Below are 17,418 nucleotides of genomic sequence, written 5' to 3'. Positions count from 1 at the left end.
ACTGAGTCTCTACGGGCTGCTTTTTCATTATCTTTAAGACCCACCCTGGATATGCTCCAGGATTGCTCAGTCTTCTGTTAGTCTCTCCGATATGTTTGCTAATTAAAAGTGTTGTGCAGCTAACATGTACTTGACACATCAATAATTTGAGAGATTCAAACAACGTACTAAAGAGTGATAGAAAAAAAGTAATTTGGTGCCCCCCCCTTTTTTTTGGCATTGAAATAAAGCAGGCTGGCCGCATTATTTAAATCCAGTTTCCCATTTAAAGCATAAGTGCATCGTATCGTGGTCCCTCGTGAGAATGTTACAAAACTGAATAAATGTATACCAAGATTTTGTTCTTGACGATGCTCAGATAGGAGCAGTGTGTCATTTCAAATCTTCAGAAGATTCTACAAAAAGTATGGTCATTAAATTGTATGTCTGGAAACCTGTACATGATGTTATGTATGTATTATTATTTTGGTTTTGTAATTAAAAATTAATTTTTTTTAAATATGGTTCTCTTAGGCCTTCCAGAAAGAGTTGGGGAAGAGGACCAGCAGTGTGCAGGCCCTGAAGCGCTCGGCCCGAGAACTCATTGAGGGGAGTCGTGATGACTCCTCATGGGTCAAGGTCCAGATGCAAGAACTAAGCACCCGCTGGGAGACTGTGTGTGCACTTTCTGTATCAAAGCAAACCCGGCTAGAAGCAGCCCTGCGTCAGGTAAAAATCGTGTAAATTTTAGCTGTGTGTCATGAGCAAAGTACTGAGGCCCCAACTAACTAGGACAGTGATAAAGGAGGAGGGGTGGACAGAATTCTCGGAACATCATTGCCTTTTTTTTTTTTTTTTTTTCATTGCCTTAGTCCTTCCTGCCCAAGAATTTAAGCTTCTCAAAGAGAGACATTTTCTAATCCTCACATGAAGGTACTGCTGGAGTAATTTTTCAGCTTGAAAGCATGATGGGTTGCTGTTCCGCCTACAATCAGTTTGTTAAAATGGTGAATTAGTCTTCATATGGGCCTTTTTGCCATATTAGATATTCTCTTATATTTGTAAAATGCAGTGCCATATATCCCTATCTTTTGAATGGGAGGTCAATGCATATAATGGAGCCCTGGTGGTGCACTGGTTAAGAGCCACAGCTGTTATCCAAGAGGTCCGCAGTTGAAATCCACCAGCTGCTTCTTGGAAACCCCGTGGGGCAGTTCTGTTCTGTCCTATAGGGTTGCTATGAGTTGGAATCGACTTGACGGCAATGGGTTTGGTTTTGATTTTTTGGAACGCATATGGTGGAGTCCTTGAGTGGTGCAGTTAAGCATTCAGCGGCTAACCAAGAGATGAGTGGTTTAAATCTACCCAGAGGCTCCTCAGAAGAAAGGCCTGGTGATCTGCTTCTGAAAGGTCTCAGCCATTGAAAACTCTGGAGCACATGGGGGTCACTATGAGTTAGAGTTGACTCCATAGCAGCTGTCTTTTTTTTTTTTAATGCATATAATTAATCAATTTAAGCATTTTTTTTTTTCATTGAGGAGAGGAATTGACTCTGCGGTTATGTAAATTATGCTAACAGTTATTTTGGGGGATCTTGTTTGGGCTGTGTGTGTGTGCGCGTGTGAATTTAGGCAGAGGAATTTCACTCAGTGGTGCATGCCCTCCTGGAGTGGCTGGCCGAAGCCGAGCAGACCCTTCGCTTCCATGGTGTTCTCCCAGATGATGAAGATGCTCTTCGGGGTCTCATCGATCAGCATAAAGTGAGTTATCCGTAAATACTAAGTAGAACTAAATGAGAAAACCAGAGAAAGCAGGGAAGATAGACTCATGCTTGCAAATACCAACTGCACAATCATTTTCCTTTCTAGAAGTAATAAGAGATCCAAATACATTTAAGAATTTATCTGTATTTTCCTTGTGTATATATATCTGTCCCCTTGCACCTGCACACAAGTATAGGTACCTGTCTTTTTAGTCCCTCTGTTTCCTATCTTCAGGAAGCACATTGAGTTTTCCAAGGGGTTTGGCTTCTGACCAAAATTAGTATTGTTGTACTTCTATGTGAATTTCAAAACCAAAATGTCCTTAATGAGCAGTTTTGGCATTTGTAAAATTATACCAGTAGAATTGTAAATTAACGATTTTCACCTTCGTAAGCAAGACAAGCAAATAATTTAATAACTGTTCTTTGAATTTTATTTTTATCCCTCTGCTGCTTCTGTTTTTATTCAAGAGCCCTCTTAAATCCCTTTTAGAAGTAACCCATAGTATAAATCATGAATTTAAAAATTAGTTATATAGCTAGATGTACTATTGACTAATTAGCCAAGTAAAAATCTGGTCACACTGGGCTTTCAAGTTAAGATCCTTTTTGTGGGAATGCACAGAACTTAGCAGAACCCTGAAGAAGAGTGGTCCAGATAGCTTATAACAGATGTTTTTTAACCTTTGACTCCAAAAGTCAGGAATTTGCGAGGCTAACACTCAAGGTAGTGTTGATGTCAGCATTTCCTAATAACTTTAAAAGACCTGTTTAACATGACTGAATAACCCTGTTTTTCAAGGTCAGGTTGGAAATACATCATTAATTCCAATGTAGTGTGGATTACATCATCTGTAGAGGCTTTTAATTTTAATTAACACGCTCTCTAAGTGATGGGTTGCTCAACCTTTAGCAATGAACTCTGTTAATAAAAGTGATGCAAGCTTGTATAGTGTTATCTGGAGAAATGAAATGCTCCATACCACTTTTAAATTTGAAGTTAGAATATAAAGATAAGAAAATTACATCACATTTATAGTAAATCTTTGATTCAGTTCAATAATTTGAAAATACAGTTTTTATTATATTGCTGTGGGCTGACCCCCCACCAGCATTATTTTAGAGTCCCACTACCATATTTGGGTTTGGGTCTCTGAGTAGGAATAAGTATGACTTGGACTCTGTGAAGCCCATCGTGTACATCTATCACCCCTATAGAAAGGAGCATGTTTGTGGTCTACCACCACCACCCCACCCCCACCCCCACCCCCACCCCCCCGCACTGCAGGACCAAGGAACACTCAAAAGCATCAGGAAGCAGGCATCCAGAGCAGAAATAGTGGTCTTTACAACAAATAGTTTGAAAATATTTTTAAAGCATAAAATTACATGTAATTTTATAAAGCACTTCTTAGTAGTAGTGTTGTGCAGTAGCGTTATTCATTCCTTGTCATTTCCTCTGCTTCCCTTCACCCATTCACCAGTAAAAGAAAAACAGAACATTTAATTTAATTGTGTAGTGCCAGGACTTCTCAGTATAATCCAATCTCTGAAAACGGCAAGCATTCCCACATGAGTACAAAGCGGTAAGGTAACACTCAGACTAAATCTGAAGAGCACAGAGTGCAGTGGGAAGTTGGGAAAAGAGGACAGAAAAAAATTCCATGTTGAAAACTTAAAGTCATGGCAGCGGAGTATATTGCTGATTAAACCTTGACACCACAGCAGTGAATATGTGTTAATAAAAGAGTTGAAAACCATTTATTCAGCCAGTCAATGTGATAAGTAATCTTTGTAAATTGGGTATCTGAAGGCTCTGAAATTCTACATGAGGTTTGGGAGGCCTATCATCACATTTTTTAGGGAAAAGATCCTCATTTTTTAACCACACTTTCAAAGTTCTGCAATCTGTATATCTATGGATACAGCTCTGATGGTAGAAACTAGAGTGATGTATGTGAGACATTTGTAAAAAGATCAGTATGGAAGACTGCCCTTGGCCTGTGCAGACTTTGTTTATCCTCCTCCCTATGGAAACTGGCTAGAGCTGCCAGAAACAGGAGAGTGGTGCTTATTGGCCTTCCAAAGGGACACAGTTCTCACACAGGCTGGCCTGCTGTCAGGCCCACTCCCGTCAGGCTTCCCTTGGCTCTTTCCTGCCTGCAGGGGTGGATTGATTGACCAGCAAGCAGAATATGCACAGCCTGAATTCTGTTTACTTACTGATTTGTAGTGCAGTTTCCCGTGTGTTTCACCACATCTTTAATGTGGTAAAATTATGAACTACAGATTAGTAAATTAGCACAAATAAGCCCATGTTGTACCTTCATTATTGGGTAATCCATCCTTCCTGCCTGGACACTTTGAGCGTCTCTCTGACACCCCCAAACAGTTACAGCTCCTTGCCCAGCCTTCTTTCTTCCTTAGCACTTTTCTTGCACATATTCCTGTCTTTCCTGGCAAAGTCTCTGCTATTTTAAATAGTAACTTTCTTGTCTTGTTAGAACACTTTTTTTTTTTTTTTTGACAATCATTACAATTTCTATCCCTGCTATTACTGTCTCTCCCAGTCTTTAACTCCTAATCCCAATTAATGATGTAAATATAATCCATCCAAATTTAAGAGAGTGTATTTTTTTATGTAATGTATTTTGTAAAGTATGAGATACTATCTTGTGCTTATATTTTAAAATAACAATTAGAAGCTGTTTTATTTCTTATTCTTTCCCTTCTCCTCCCTTAATTCCCCGATCAGTGGATTCTTTCCAACAGTGAATAAACCAGTCTAGGTTCTTATTTGTTTACCTCTGGCAGTCACATGAACGTCATCAGAGTTTTGTTTTCCACCTGGTCCAGCAGTTAATTGAGGTCTTTGTTTCTGCTCTAGGAATTCATGAAGAGACTGGAAGAAAAAAGAGCTGAACTAAACAAAGCCACCAGTATGGGAGACGCTGTGTTGGCCATCTGCCACCCTGACTCCATCACCACCATTAAGCACTGGATAACCATCATCCGGGCCAGGTTTGAGGAGGTCAGTGGGTCTCAGATAGTCTTTTAGAGCAGCAGTCACTTTGATAGTTGGCAGTGGGAAATTTCAGCAGTTAAGATGGGGAAAAATGAGACCTCTGCAGAGAAAAGGTTTCTTTAAAATACCCTTGTGAGCATCAGGAGCCCTCGTGGCTCAGTGGTTAAGTGCTCTGCTGCTAACCAGAAAGTCAGTGGTTTGACCCTACCAGCTGCTCCATGGGAGAAAGATGTGGCGGTTTTCTTCTATAAAGATTTATAGCCTTGGAAACCCTATGAGGCAGTTATACTCTGTGCTGTAGAGTCACTGTGAGTCAGAATTGACTCAATGGCAGTGGGTTGGTTTTTTGGTTTGTGAGCATTACCAGTCTCTGTGATTCACTTAAAAAAAAAATTAAAGGAATTTTGCAGCGTGTCCCTGAAACATTCGAAGGCAAAAATCTAGTTCAGTGTATAACATTTTATACATTTTCACTTTCTGTTTGTTGAATGATCTAGTGTTAAGTAGTATTTTAGAGCAACATATGCCCGTGAAGTGAATTGGCATACACAAAAGTGAATTAGTTCTATATTTAAGATCATAGCGTTTTTTTGTTTCCACTCTGTGCTGCATGGAATAAATGCATTTGGTCCTTCAGAGAATACCTATTTGAACTTATATAAGGAAGCCTGAGTGATTCGTGTATATGTCTAAACTTTTGAAGGTGACGTATATCATGGAAGGGCTCCACAAGTTGGGTCTTGGTGCCACTGATGGGATCTAAAAAGGGTGGAAGCATCAAAGGCGGAGCCCAGGATGATCCTAATTTACAGTTTTAAATTTGTGTGTTTTACATCAATGAAACACTTTACTAAGTTGGAAGAAATTCAGAGCAATTTCTGCTTCTCCCACAGGTGCTGGCCTGGGCGAAGCAACATCAGCAGAGATTGGCAAGTGCACTGGCAGGACTCATTGCTAAACAGGAATTGTTGGAAGCTCTGTTGGCTTGGTTGCAATGGGCTGAAACAACACTTAGTGAGAAGGATAAGGAAGTCATCCCCCAGGAGATTGAAGAGGTGAAAGCCCTCATTGCAGAGCACCAGGTAAAATAATTATAATCCTAACCCCTGTTAGCTGTCTTCTTAGATTTTTTTCTTTCCTTTCACTGCCTTCTCAAAAGATGGCTTTGTGCTTGTTACCTTCACTTCCTCAAACATAGTCCTCAATTCCTTACAACTGGGTTTCTGATTCTACAACTGCCCGAAACTTCTCTCTTTACCAGGGCCAGATTAGCCAATAAGCAAGGTATGTATAGGCGGATTTGTGTGTACTTACTAATCTATAGTGACGGATTTCTTTGCTATGGTTTGTAAGCCTGTGAGTACCTTGCTTAATGAAGTCCGTGTGTACCTTGTTTACTGGTTAATCCTCCCCTGCTTTACAGTTACTTAATTTTGATGGTCTCTCCTCCATATGTAATCGTCACGAAACTTCCTCCTCCCTTGTCCTCTGCGAAGTTACCGAGTACTCCTGTGGCACTGTCTCAGATTGGTAGATTGGCTCCTGCCTTACCTGTTGCCTTCTAAATGGCAGCTCTTCATACGTTTTCTCCCCAGCACTCTATTCCTTTTGCTCTGCTCATTCTTTTGGTGGTCTCATCCACACCCAGGCTTCAACTGGTACTTTTTATTACTGTTCCATGTTTGCCTTTTCATTAGTATGCTGCTCAATATCTCCTATGACGGCTGGTCAAAACCACAAACCTTGGTCTCAGAAAAAGTACTTCACCAGCATATCCTACTTGTTTTAGTCTCTGACATCATGGTCATCACGGTAACTCTGATTTGTTTACTTGTTTGATATAAATTTACAAAAGGAATCACTGAAACATTGAATGTTGGCCCAGTTGTTTAAGCAGTTAACATAATGGCTCTGAAGTGTCTTAGGCCATGTTCTCTGTGACCAGGAGTATTCAAGTGATCAGTGTTCTCCAGTGTGACACATATTCCAGGAATGTATTACTTCACCTTTCAATTCTGTCCTTCCTCCCCCATATTTTACCACAGTCTCCATGCCTTTCCTCAGCTTTTCCCACACATTCCAGATGTAAAAAATAAATAAATAAGGATACCTTTTTAGTCAATATAGTAAGCCTAGGGACACGAGAAAAGGAATAAGATGTTCCAACCTGTTAAATATACCTAATAAACTTTAACATTACCCTCCCTGGCATAGCTTGTTAATAGACATATTTAAAATACACCCACATTTAATGTGGATGCTTTATACCTCTATATATCAAAGCCATTTGAAGTGTTTCAGGTATCTAGGTGAAATGCCCCAGGAAAGTCCCAGCTACCCCAATTAACTAGTTCCTTTGTAGCCAAGTGCTCACTCAAGATTCTTTAGGAAGAGTTGTGGAAGCTTAAGTTTGGTGTTTGTTATGTCTGGTTATTCATACAACTGCTCCCATGCATGGTCTATGAAAGTAAAACAAATTATTCTTTTTTATTGAAATTCACTCTTTGCCAGCTGTAGCATTTTGCATTCTTTAGAAATCAGTAAATGCTGTACTATGATGGCTTTGATTTTTTTTCTTAAAATATGATGATTTTTCCCCTTTTTCAGAAACAGCACAATTCCTTTCTTTTTATTTTTAGTTCCTTTTCTAAGGGGGGGTTTTCTCTAACATATTTTTATTTAACTGAAATTGTTTCTTTCATTTCAGACCTTCATGGAGGAAATGACCAGGAAGCAGCCTGATGTTGATAAAGTTACCAAGACCTATAAGAGGAGAGCAGCTGATCCTTCCTCCTTACAGTCCCATATTCCAGTCCTGGATAAGGGGAGAGCGGGCAGTAAGCAGTAACTGATTTCTTTATAATAAAGATGGCTAAGCAAGGAAGCCAGTTTTCTTTTATATCCAGTTATCATTGGAAATCTTGGAGCAACTGGGCGATTCTACATGAGCTCTGTATCACAAAAGTTTTCTTGAAAGAATACACGGGCTCAAGAGTTGGAACAATTTGATTAGAAGTAAAGGAAAAGATATATCCAGGTCTCTATATATAACTTCATTTGCTCAGAGTGTATCTTTTGGATTAGTTAGAAGAAATAGGAAATTTTTTCAGCCAAACCAGAAATCACCAATCCCTTTGAATTAGCTCATGTTTCTTCTACGAATGTGACAGAAAAATGGTCATCACATGGATAAAGTTTATGAACCTACTATTCACTAGCAACCAGCAATATAATAGATTTTGACCATGAGCATCAATGTACTAACCTATAAAAGAGGATAATCGTAACCTTATTGGATTTTGATGAGGATTAAATGAGAAATGCCTATGAAGTGAGTACGTATCATACTTCCTGGCATATTGTGAATAGTAAATATTAGCAATATTTATAAATAGCCCTAGTCTGGGAGTTAGGAATTCTAGGTGAATCACAGCTTGGACAGTAATTTTCTATAGAACCTTAGGCCAGTAACTTTTGTAAGTCATATGTAACCGTGTAGTTAGATGAGGAAAATGGGTTGAGATAATTCTTCTGTGAAATCGTAGAAACTTGTAACAAATAGGCAGAAACAAGGAGAAAACTTTAGTAAGATAGTACCATTGGGTATGCACCTGTACCCAGGAAACACATCAGCCTCAGTGGAGAGGTGGTTTGTAGGGTCCTGCACATACACGTCCATATTTGAGTGTTTGGAAATTTGTGAAGTACCTTGTTGTGACTCTGATGGCATCTCAGTGCCTCTAGTCCTCACCTCCTTTTCCTTTCAGCTTTATCCTCTTAAAAAAAGGGCAGCTATAGTTGATTCTAAACCATGTCTCATTTCCCTGGGAGATTCCTTTATCCTGTCTTAGCAAAGAGGAGGATCACAAAGTGCTTCCTTGTGGTGGAAATGAAAGGAATCTTAAGCTGGCAAATGCCTTCAGCATAAGTTTTATGAGAGAATGTTGTAATATTTAAATGCCCCTGTTATGTTTCTCTAATTTATGTGAACAGCGTGTGATCCTTAATATATAAAACGCATTTGGAACTTGACATTGTGCGTCATCTAAACTGGGATATTTCTACTCATAATCTTAAATAATTAAGATGATTAAGTCATAGCAAAGAAGAAAAAAGGCCAAGCTTCAACATATTTCAGGACCCTGGGAACTCTACTATCCTAACTGAAGTTATATTTTCACAGGAAAACGCTTCCCAGCATCAAGCTTATATCCCTCTGGATCACAGACACAAATAGAAACCAAGAATCCCAGGGTAAACTTACTGGTGAGCAAATGGCAGCAAGTCTGGCTCCTCGCGTTGGAAAGGAGGAGGAAGCTAAATGATGCTTTGGACAGACTAGAGGAGGTTAGAAAGCTCATACATTCACCATATTGTCATTTACCCTTATTCATAACACGTTGTCAAAATTTTGATTTTTTAGAATTTTCCAATAATGAATAAGTAAACTCTGAATATTGAATGCACATTTTATCTCTAAAATTGGTATTGCAAGTATTTACATTTTTGTGAGAAACTGATTTATGGGATTTGAAGTTAGAGAATCAATAAAGTAAAAAATGAATGTGTTTTAACGTAATCAGAGGCAGCCGGCTCCTTAAGAAAAGGTCAAACTTGCAATATGTTTGCTGGCAAATATCATCATTTATAATGCAGATCTTTAATTATATATATATGTATATATAATTATATATATATATAGTAATTTGAGATTTAGAGTTTCAGATTCTTAAGTTGGGAAATTTTTAGAAGTCTAGGGGAGTTAAGGAGCCCTGGTAGTGCAGTGGTTGAGAGGCCAGCTGCTAACCAAAAGGTTGGCAGTTCGAATCCACTAGCCACTGCTTGGAAACCCTATGGGGCAGTTCTGCTCTGTCCTGTAGGGTCGCTAAGAGTCGAAATTGATTGGACAGCAACAGGTTTTTTTTTTTTTTTTTTAAGGAAATAGCTCACAGGCAAGGGAGAGAAAGCAAGGTGTTAGAGAAGGGCTCCTGAGCTGGGTGTGCTGTGCAGTGGGCAGAATACTTAGTGGTGGTATTTGGGGGCAGATCATCATTGTGATTTGGGCATTATCAGAAATTTTTAGTCTGCTTTTTTTAGTTAATTTTTTAAATTTGGTTTCTTCTACTTGTAAAGAAAATTCAGTGATAGTAATGCAATAAACATAATAGAAAAAATGTTTGAGTCCCCTTTTCAAGATTATGCCTTTTGTGGAAATGGGAAATTTTGTGTGCATTACCTAAAAGAGCATTAAAACTAACTTTACTGATACAGTATAACACATAAGGAAACCCTGGTGGCATAGTGGTTAAGTGCCCCAGCTGCTAACCAAAAGGTCAGCAGTTCAAATCCACCAGGCGCTCCTTGGAAACCCGATGGGGCAGTTCTTCTCTGTCTTATAGGGTCACTATGAGTCTGAGTTGACTCGACGGCACTGGGTTTGGTTTATGGGTATAAGACATAATTTGAGCACAGCATTAATTAAACCAAAAAATACCTTTTGCTCTTTTTTAGCTGAGGGAATTTGCTAACTTTGATTTTGATATCTGGCGTAAAAAATACATGCGATGGATGAATCATAAGAAATCTCGAGTGATGGACTTCTTCAGGAGAATTGATAAAGATCAGGATGGAAAAATAACTCGGCAAGAGTTTATTGATGGAATTCTTTCCTCAAGTAAGCCCCAGGATAAGATGACTAACTAATAGAATTTTTGAAGAAAATAAGTACAGTTTAAAATTGTGGGGCTGGTAAACTTGGGTTAGCCTTTACTTCGCTAGGAAGTCACTGTCCTTGAAAAAAAAGTCCTTGGTAAAATTTGTGACTTGGGAGTCAGGCATGCGTGGTAATTGTGTAACTACAGATAATGTGCCTTCACCTCAGTGAATCCTATGTCCTCATTAGTATAGTAAAGTTAATAATATTTGATTTTTAGGTTGTTGCCTGGCTCATAACAGAAAGTTAAATAACATATAACAGAAAGTTAGTAAATGAAAATTCCTTGTTCCTTTCTTTTTGTTTTCAATTCACATTCTGATCTAACAATCTCATTACTACAAAGTTAAAGCTGTAAAAATTCTTAAGGAGTATGTCACCTTCTTGTTTCATGTTTTAGTTATGTGCATGCCATTTCCCTGGCAAATGTTACTAAAAGTCATTCTTAAAGTAAATTTCATATAAAGCAGTAGTTGCACCATTTGAAATTGGTAATATTAGTTTTCTAGCTACAGTAACAGCCGTTTTCATGTGGTTCAGCCAATTGCAATTAAAAATAAATTTGAGTTACATATAAAGGTGATTTGTTTGTAATAATGTAAGTTTTTTTTAAAAGGCCTTTAATATGTTTGATCACCAGGCTAATATAACCGACCACACACTGAGATAGATTAAAATGTGTAATCTTGAATGTCTTGAGGCAGAACGAACATCCACTACTCTCCACCGCTCACTGTTATTTTGAAATTGTAGAATTCCCCACCAGTCGCCTGGAGATGAGTGCGGTTGCAGACATCTTTGACAGAGATGGCGATGGATATATTGACTACTATGAATTTGTAGCAGCCCTTCATCCAAATAAGGATGCATATAAACCTATCACCGATGCTGACAAAATCGAAGATGAGGTATTGTTATCTTTCCACCGCCTGCCATAACGATAGTGTGTTCTGCCAGAATAGCATGCGCAATTCATACAACCATCATTTTCTTTCTTTCCATGTTTGGTTGTCGTGTCAAAGTTTTAAGGATTCCGCTTTGTAATATTAACATTAAAGTGAATATTTCATCATTGTTTTTGGCAGGTGACAAGGCAGGTAGCTAAGTGTAAATGTGCAAAACGATTTCAAGTTGAACAGATTGGAGATAACAAATACAGGGTAAGTTTTCAAAACAGTTCAGTAGTTCTTCTAAAGGATATAAGTAAAAATTTTGTTTACAATTTGATATGTGTTATTTTCTAGGAGTTCTAATTATTTTTACCTCAGAACACAATTTAGTGGTATATGAAATTCCAGCTTAACATAATTTTAAGTTATATAAAGATAGCCTACATTTTATATGTTAAGGCGTGTTTATGAAATATATACATATTATTTTTAAGGAGAAAGATATTCACAGGAAAACACTCAAATCTCATATATTTATGTTGCTTCCTATTACTTTATAATATTTTTTATTATGATTAGAGGTAAGCTTTCAGATTTTAAATAACCAAGCTATTCTAAGCTAGAACCATAAAATTAAAAATGTTGACTCATTTTTATGAAGATGAAAAAGAGACAGTTTTCTAGTTGTTCAATCATTATTGCTTTCATTTGGAAATCCAACAACTCAGTTCACCTTAAAAACAATTACTTGAAGAAAAATGTGACTTCATCACTCTTTCTCTTTTTTAGACTACCTCTTGTATGTAGGAACTAGATAGGAATTGTACTGCGTTTCCCTAATACAGTGCACTACTTAGAAAGAAAATGTTATTTTTTACTTTTAAATTTCACATTGAAAATTGTCCATCTACATATTCAAATTTTTTACCTTAAATTTGAAACCCAAAAATTTCCCGAAAAATTAGTAGAGAAAATTTTCTTATGTATTTGGCTTGAATTTGGGATAACTGGATACCTGCACATCTCTAAGCTAGATACTGCATCCAGAAGCCCAGTGTGTGGGAGCGTGTGTGTTCTAGAGTCATATAGAAAGTTTCCTGTTGAACTAATTGTCTTTCTCCCATTTTTCATTTTTTTTTTTGTCAGTTCTTCCTGGGAAATCAGGTATAAACCAGTGGAATGTGTTCTCAAGTTCCCAATTATTATTTTTATTTTAATTCATAGTCATTAAAGCTTGCCATGGCCAATCTTTCCCATGCTGTTCCCCTAGCTACTACATTGTTGGTTGGCGTGGTATTTCTGTAAACGCTATAAGGGTCCTTGATCCAGGATTCCTTTTTGCCTTGTGTCTCAAATGAGGAGATTACTTTTAAGCAAACCAGATGGCGAATTGTAGCTTGTCTCACTCTACAGTATTACAAATGCAATTTTCAGTTCCAATATTTATTAACACTATTAGCATATTTTTTATGTGAAATACTCATTGGAACACAAATTTGGTTCTCCACACATCTATGTGTAGCCACGTTGGTATTTAACCATTGAGGTCATGTGGCATATGGTAGCTAGAGAAGGATCTGCATCAAGCAGTGACACAGGAAAGCAGAGCAGTCAAGGTCTCCAGGGCACTCAACCGCAAGTAACATGTTCACACTAAAGCAGCTATCATCCGTGGGTTCTAAATCACTGATTTATTCTTACCTAGTAATTTCCATCCTCTGAGTGGAAATTTTAACTTCAATGATGCTATTCCTCTTGAGGAAATTTATTTCTTATAACTCATAAAATGTTAAACTCACATTTTATGCCTCCTGAACATCACATTTAAGTCAGTATAAACCATCCATTGGCAAAGTATCATCATCAGAATTTTAGAACTAAAGAAGCGAGAAATCATGTTTTGATTTAAACATGTGCATGAAAGAAAAGAGTTCTTCACTATTTGCTTTTGGAAGGAACTAGTATCTGACCACTGTCATACTGGATATTGCTCTGCCAGTCAGTTTTGAAGCCGTTTTACAACTCAGGCTTCCAATTATCTATTCCCACCATTTATTGGATGCAAATATTTTTTAAAACAGAAATACTCAGTTTGAATAGATTTTTTAAACTTTCACTAATTACAATACTTAAAAATTTTACTTTTCCATTCTTGTTATTTTCCAAGTGAGCAATTGGGATAGCGCCTCTTGTTTGTGGACAAGGAGAAAAAAATACTCACCTCAAAGAGCTGTATTCACTGAAAGCACAAAAAACATTAGTCTGTGTATTCTTGCCTTATGAGCGGGGAAATTCTGAGGATAATATTAGTTGTTTGGAGAATGCCTTCCCAAAACATAATTTAAAACATTCATGTTTATTAGAATTGAAATTTTATCTCTATAAAGTACTTTAGTTATATCTGCAAAACTCTTGTTTTGAATGTGATCTTGGACCAAAATTACCTGGTCCAATTATCTGGTTCCTTAAGAGTAATTTTCTTTAACCCTCCCCCTCTCTCCTTTGCTTATTAGCAGCACCACAATTTTTCTAACAAAATCAGTATAGATTTTGAGTTTTAAATTTTAATTTCCATTTTCAGGTACAAGTTTAGTTCTAGGAAAGTTGAAGTCTTAGGTTTAAAAATGAATTTAGAAATAGCGATTGGAAATGGTTTGATGTAAAACACATGAGTTCATGCTGGTGCATTTTATGTGCTTTCCAGGCCCTTCTGAGTTTTAAGATCTTGAATGGGATTTGGTTGGCTTCATTTTAGGATTCCATTACTTAAAGTTTTCTATTTATCCATTTTGAGCCCAGACAAATAAACAAAGTGACAATCGTATCTTATTTATCTTAAAAAGAAACTATTATGTTTAATTTTATGTTCATTTTGCTGTGTTATTTGCTGGGTTGGCAACCATGAAATTCAGCAGAGTGGTTTTTATAAGTTGAACATGAACCTATTAGAAATGATTTTAAAGGTATAAAATCATTTCTCATGGGCTTTTCAGACCAGATAAACTTTATGATCAGGGACTACCCATAGTTGCAGAAATTATTTTCTGGACTTGGCAGAATCTGTAGCAAATTGAGGTGATAAGAGATCCACTGATTGCATGTTAGTGTCTACAGTTACGGTACAGTCAGCTTTGAGAGAAACCCTTTTAGATTTGAAAGCTGTATTACTAATAATGTGTCAGTGGCTATTCTGGCATTAAAGTGACCTAAGATGGCACGTTAATCCACCTTTAACAAATTGATCAACCAGATCATTAGGAATGCAGCAATTGTAGCTGACTGTGAAATTTTATTGGTCATATTCATTGACCCCTTGTTCTCTCTAAGCAAACCTCTTTAGAGAACACAAAATGAGTTTATGAAGATTTCTTCTACAAATTTCAGTGGACAACAGTTTTAATATAACAGTGAAGGAGGGATCAGTTTATGACATTTTCTTTAAAATCATCTTATTTCATGTGTGCGCCCTGGGCAAGTGGGTCAGTGCTTATTTTCATGGCTGCATTAATCTCTAGAAATATTTTTCAACTACTGCTTTACTAATGTTGTTTATTTCATAAGAAAGAAAGATATTTCCTAGACCCAAGCTTCAGTATCATACTTGATAACCTGTATCTTTTTTCCAAATGCTTCCCTTTGGGCTAAATCAGCATGCAGCAGTCTAACACAGACCATTACAGACCCCCTTTTCTTAGATTTTACTAATCGCTGTGAGCTTAAACAAGAAATTAAAACTGGTTGCTTAAACTATTGCAGATTGCACATCACCGTTTAATCTGGAATTATTATTGACAATTAGAGGTTCTTTCTTTCTTCATCTGCACAGTTTGGAGATTCCCAGCAACTGCGACTTGTTCGGATCCTACGAAGCACTGTGATGGTTCGTGTTGGAGGTGGATGGATGGCACTTGATGAGTTCTTAGTGAAAAATGATCCTTGCAGGGGTAAGGGGATGCTTATATCAAGATAATAATACCATGAAAATGTATCAATTCTGTATTATTTTCCAATATCAAAAGCAAACTGGGTATAATTTTGGTCACTTACTCCGAATAGTATTTCACATTGGTCTCTGTCAGCCTAAAGTTCCCAAAGAACTTGTGGCAGTCATGTAAACCATGTTCTTTTCATTTTTCTTTTTTACTTCTCTGGATAAATGTGAGACAGGTAGGCAAGAAATACTAGAATAGTTTTTCTTGATGAGACCCTCCCTTCTGAGATTTTCTAAACAAACACTGAGAAAGGATTTCACCTGTCATTAAAGAGCAAAGTAAGAGGAAAAGAAAGTTGAGGTGTTGAATTCTGAAAATACTGTGTAGTAAAAGTTTAAAACTGAAAGTCTTTATGAAATGAGGGGGAGGTGAGAAAAGCAATAATTTAAAATTTAAAAAAAGCAATCATGAACTACCAACTTGACACTTTGAAGTTGCAGATAAGAGAACTGAAAATATAAACATAGAACACTATAGCACCCTTCATATCTACCAACCAAAGACCCCTGGGTCGGCTTTTAATCTTCCTTGTTTTCCAGATCCTGTAGTCAACTTTTGAATCCTTAATTGATTTATAAATAGACATCTCGCTGTAATTTCTAGTTAGGTTCCATTTACTGAGTAGGCCCATTTTTCTGAAGAAAAAAAAAATTAAATTTTAATGTTTTCTTTAGCCTGTGAGTTCATTTTAAACCTTAAAAACAGACAACAACAAATGTTTGTGCCTGCTCTGCCTAGTAGGCTACCTAGCAAGATGCCAAGCTTCCTCAAGTGGTGCTTGTTCATTTCTGTGCTGCCATCTGAATACACAGGCATATCTACAGTAAATAGGCCTTCCTGCCAAGACCACACAGATTGGTATAAAACCATATGTGGTAGCCCTGCTCTTTACAAATCAAGATACACCTGTGAAAGAAATAAAATAAGGACAAAACCTCCTGTTTGGTTTTATAATTTGGAAATACCATAGCCCAAGATAAGGTAGCTCAGCTCGTCTATGAAAAGAAGCAATTAGAATATTTATAGTGTTCTGTTGCGTTGCTTAGGAAAGTTAGTATGCCTGTGGCCGTCTGCCAGATACTCTCCTTATTGAGTCAAACCTTACCTGATGCAACTGTCTTCTAAAACGTGTGCAGAAGGCCAAGTCTGAGCACCCTTGGCATATTCAACTACTGTACTTTGTTTCTTCTTCTGCTAACAGTATTCTTTAATGTGATTGGTATCCTGTGTCATTTTTTCTAGTTCATCATCATGGGAGTAAAATGTTACGTTCGGAATCAAACTCTTCAATTACTACTACTCAGCCTACTATAGGTTGGCAACCCCTCTCTTTGCCCCTCCCCTCTTTCCTTTTCTCTTTCCTACTTTTACATTCTTGCTTTAATCATTTATTTTAAAATAACACGCTTCATCCATTGCGTATGGCTTAACTTATATCCAACTGAGCTGGTGCTTTCAAATTGAAATTCTGAAAATTTGACACATTCCCGTGTGTTGCAAATGCAGGTGTTCTGTAAGTGATCAAACACATGCTAACACAGTTGCTTATCTGTTTCTTATGGCGTGTTCTCCGTGTGCATATGTGTTTGTATGAGTGCCGCATCGCTGATTACCTCAAGGATATTTGGGTCTGGTGTTTGTTCTTGCATGTTGGTAAAAAAGAGTTTTCAAAGCATAAAATTAAAACACTAGCTGCTTCATTTAAGTGAAAATCTGGAAGTTTATTATATGTTGTCATCATGATTAACAAGCCATCCCTCACTCTGTGTAATTTTGTTGTTTAATTACTCCCAATGTTAAAATACTGGCATTCTCCTTATGCAAATGACACAGTCCCTGCCTTACTGGCTGGTCTTCTCAGTGTGGTGAAAAGGGCAATGAAACCATGTGGGCATCAGTAACTGGTGGATTAACAATATTTAAGCATGGGCTTTCCATTTTCATGCTGACTCTTTCTTTAATAGTGGTTATTCTTGCTGGTGTCTAGTGTTAGAATAAGCACACTTTTTTTTTTTTTTTTCCTTCCCTAAACTGACTTGTATCCAAAAGGAATGCAT

General features: G+C 37.3%; 1 protein-coding gene across 17 annotated transcripts in view; it reads left to right on the top strand.

Annotated features, from left to right (window-relative positions):
• Positions 1-17,418, top strand: part of DST (dystonin) — a 490,994-nt gene that overhangs the window by 467,210 nt on the left and 6,366 nt on the right. For 10 of the 17 annotated variants that reach the window (XM_049894727.1, XM_049894689.1, XM_049894749.1 and 7 more), the window contains 12 exons: positions 514-708; positions 1,611-1,739; positions 4,629-4,772; positions 5,660-5,848; positions 7,474-7,603; positions 8,950-9,113; positions 10,278-10,440; positions 11,233-11,387; positions 11,565-11,639; positions 12,516-12,533; positions 15,196-15,313; positions 16,604-16,675. In XM_049894727.1, coding sequence (XP_049750684.1) covers positions 514-708; positions 1,611-1,739; positions 4,629-4,772; positions 5,660-5,848; positions 7,474-7,603; positions 8,950-9,113; positions 10,278-10,440; positions 11,233-11,387; positions 11,565-11,639; positions 12,516-12,533; positions 15,196-15,313; positions 16,604-16,675 — 1,552 coding nt within the window. The remainder of the gene's footprint in view (positions 1-513; positions 709-1,610; positions 1,740-4,628; positions 4,773-5,659; positions 5,849-7,473; positions 7,604-8,949; positions 9,114-10,277; positions 10,441-11,232; positions 11,388-11,564; positions 11,640-12,515; positions 12,534-15,195; positions 15,314-16,603; positions 16,676-17,418) is intronic. The other 7 variants (XM_049894708.1, XM_049894769.1, XM_049894787.1 and 4 more) reach the window with 3 other exon arrangements.

The sequence above is a fragment of the Elephas maximus genome, chromosome 1 (assembly GCF_024166365.1).
Source record: "Elephas maximus indicus isolate mEleMax1 chromosome 1, mEleMax1 primary haplotype, whole genome shotgun sequence".
Lineage (NCBI taxonomy): Eukaryota > Metazoa > Chordata > Mammalia > Proboscidea > Elephantidae > Elephas > Elephas maximus.
The sequence above is the reverse complement of the archived record's forward strand: the minus strand, read 5'-3'. Positions and strand labels throughout refer to the sequence as shown.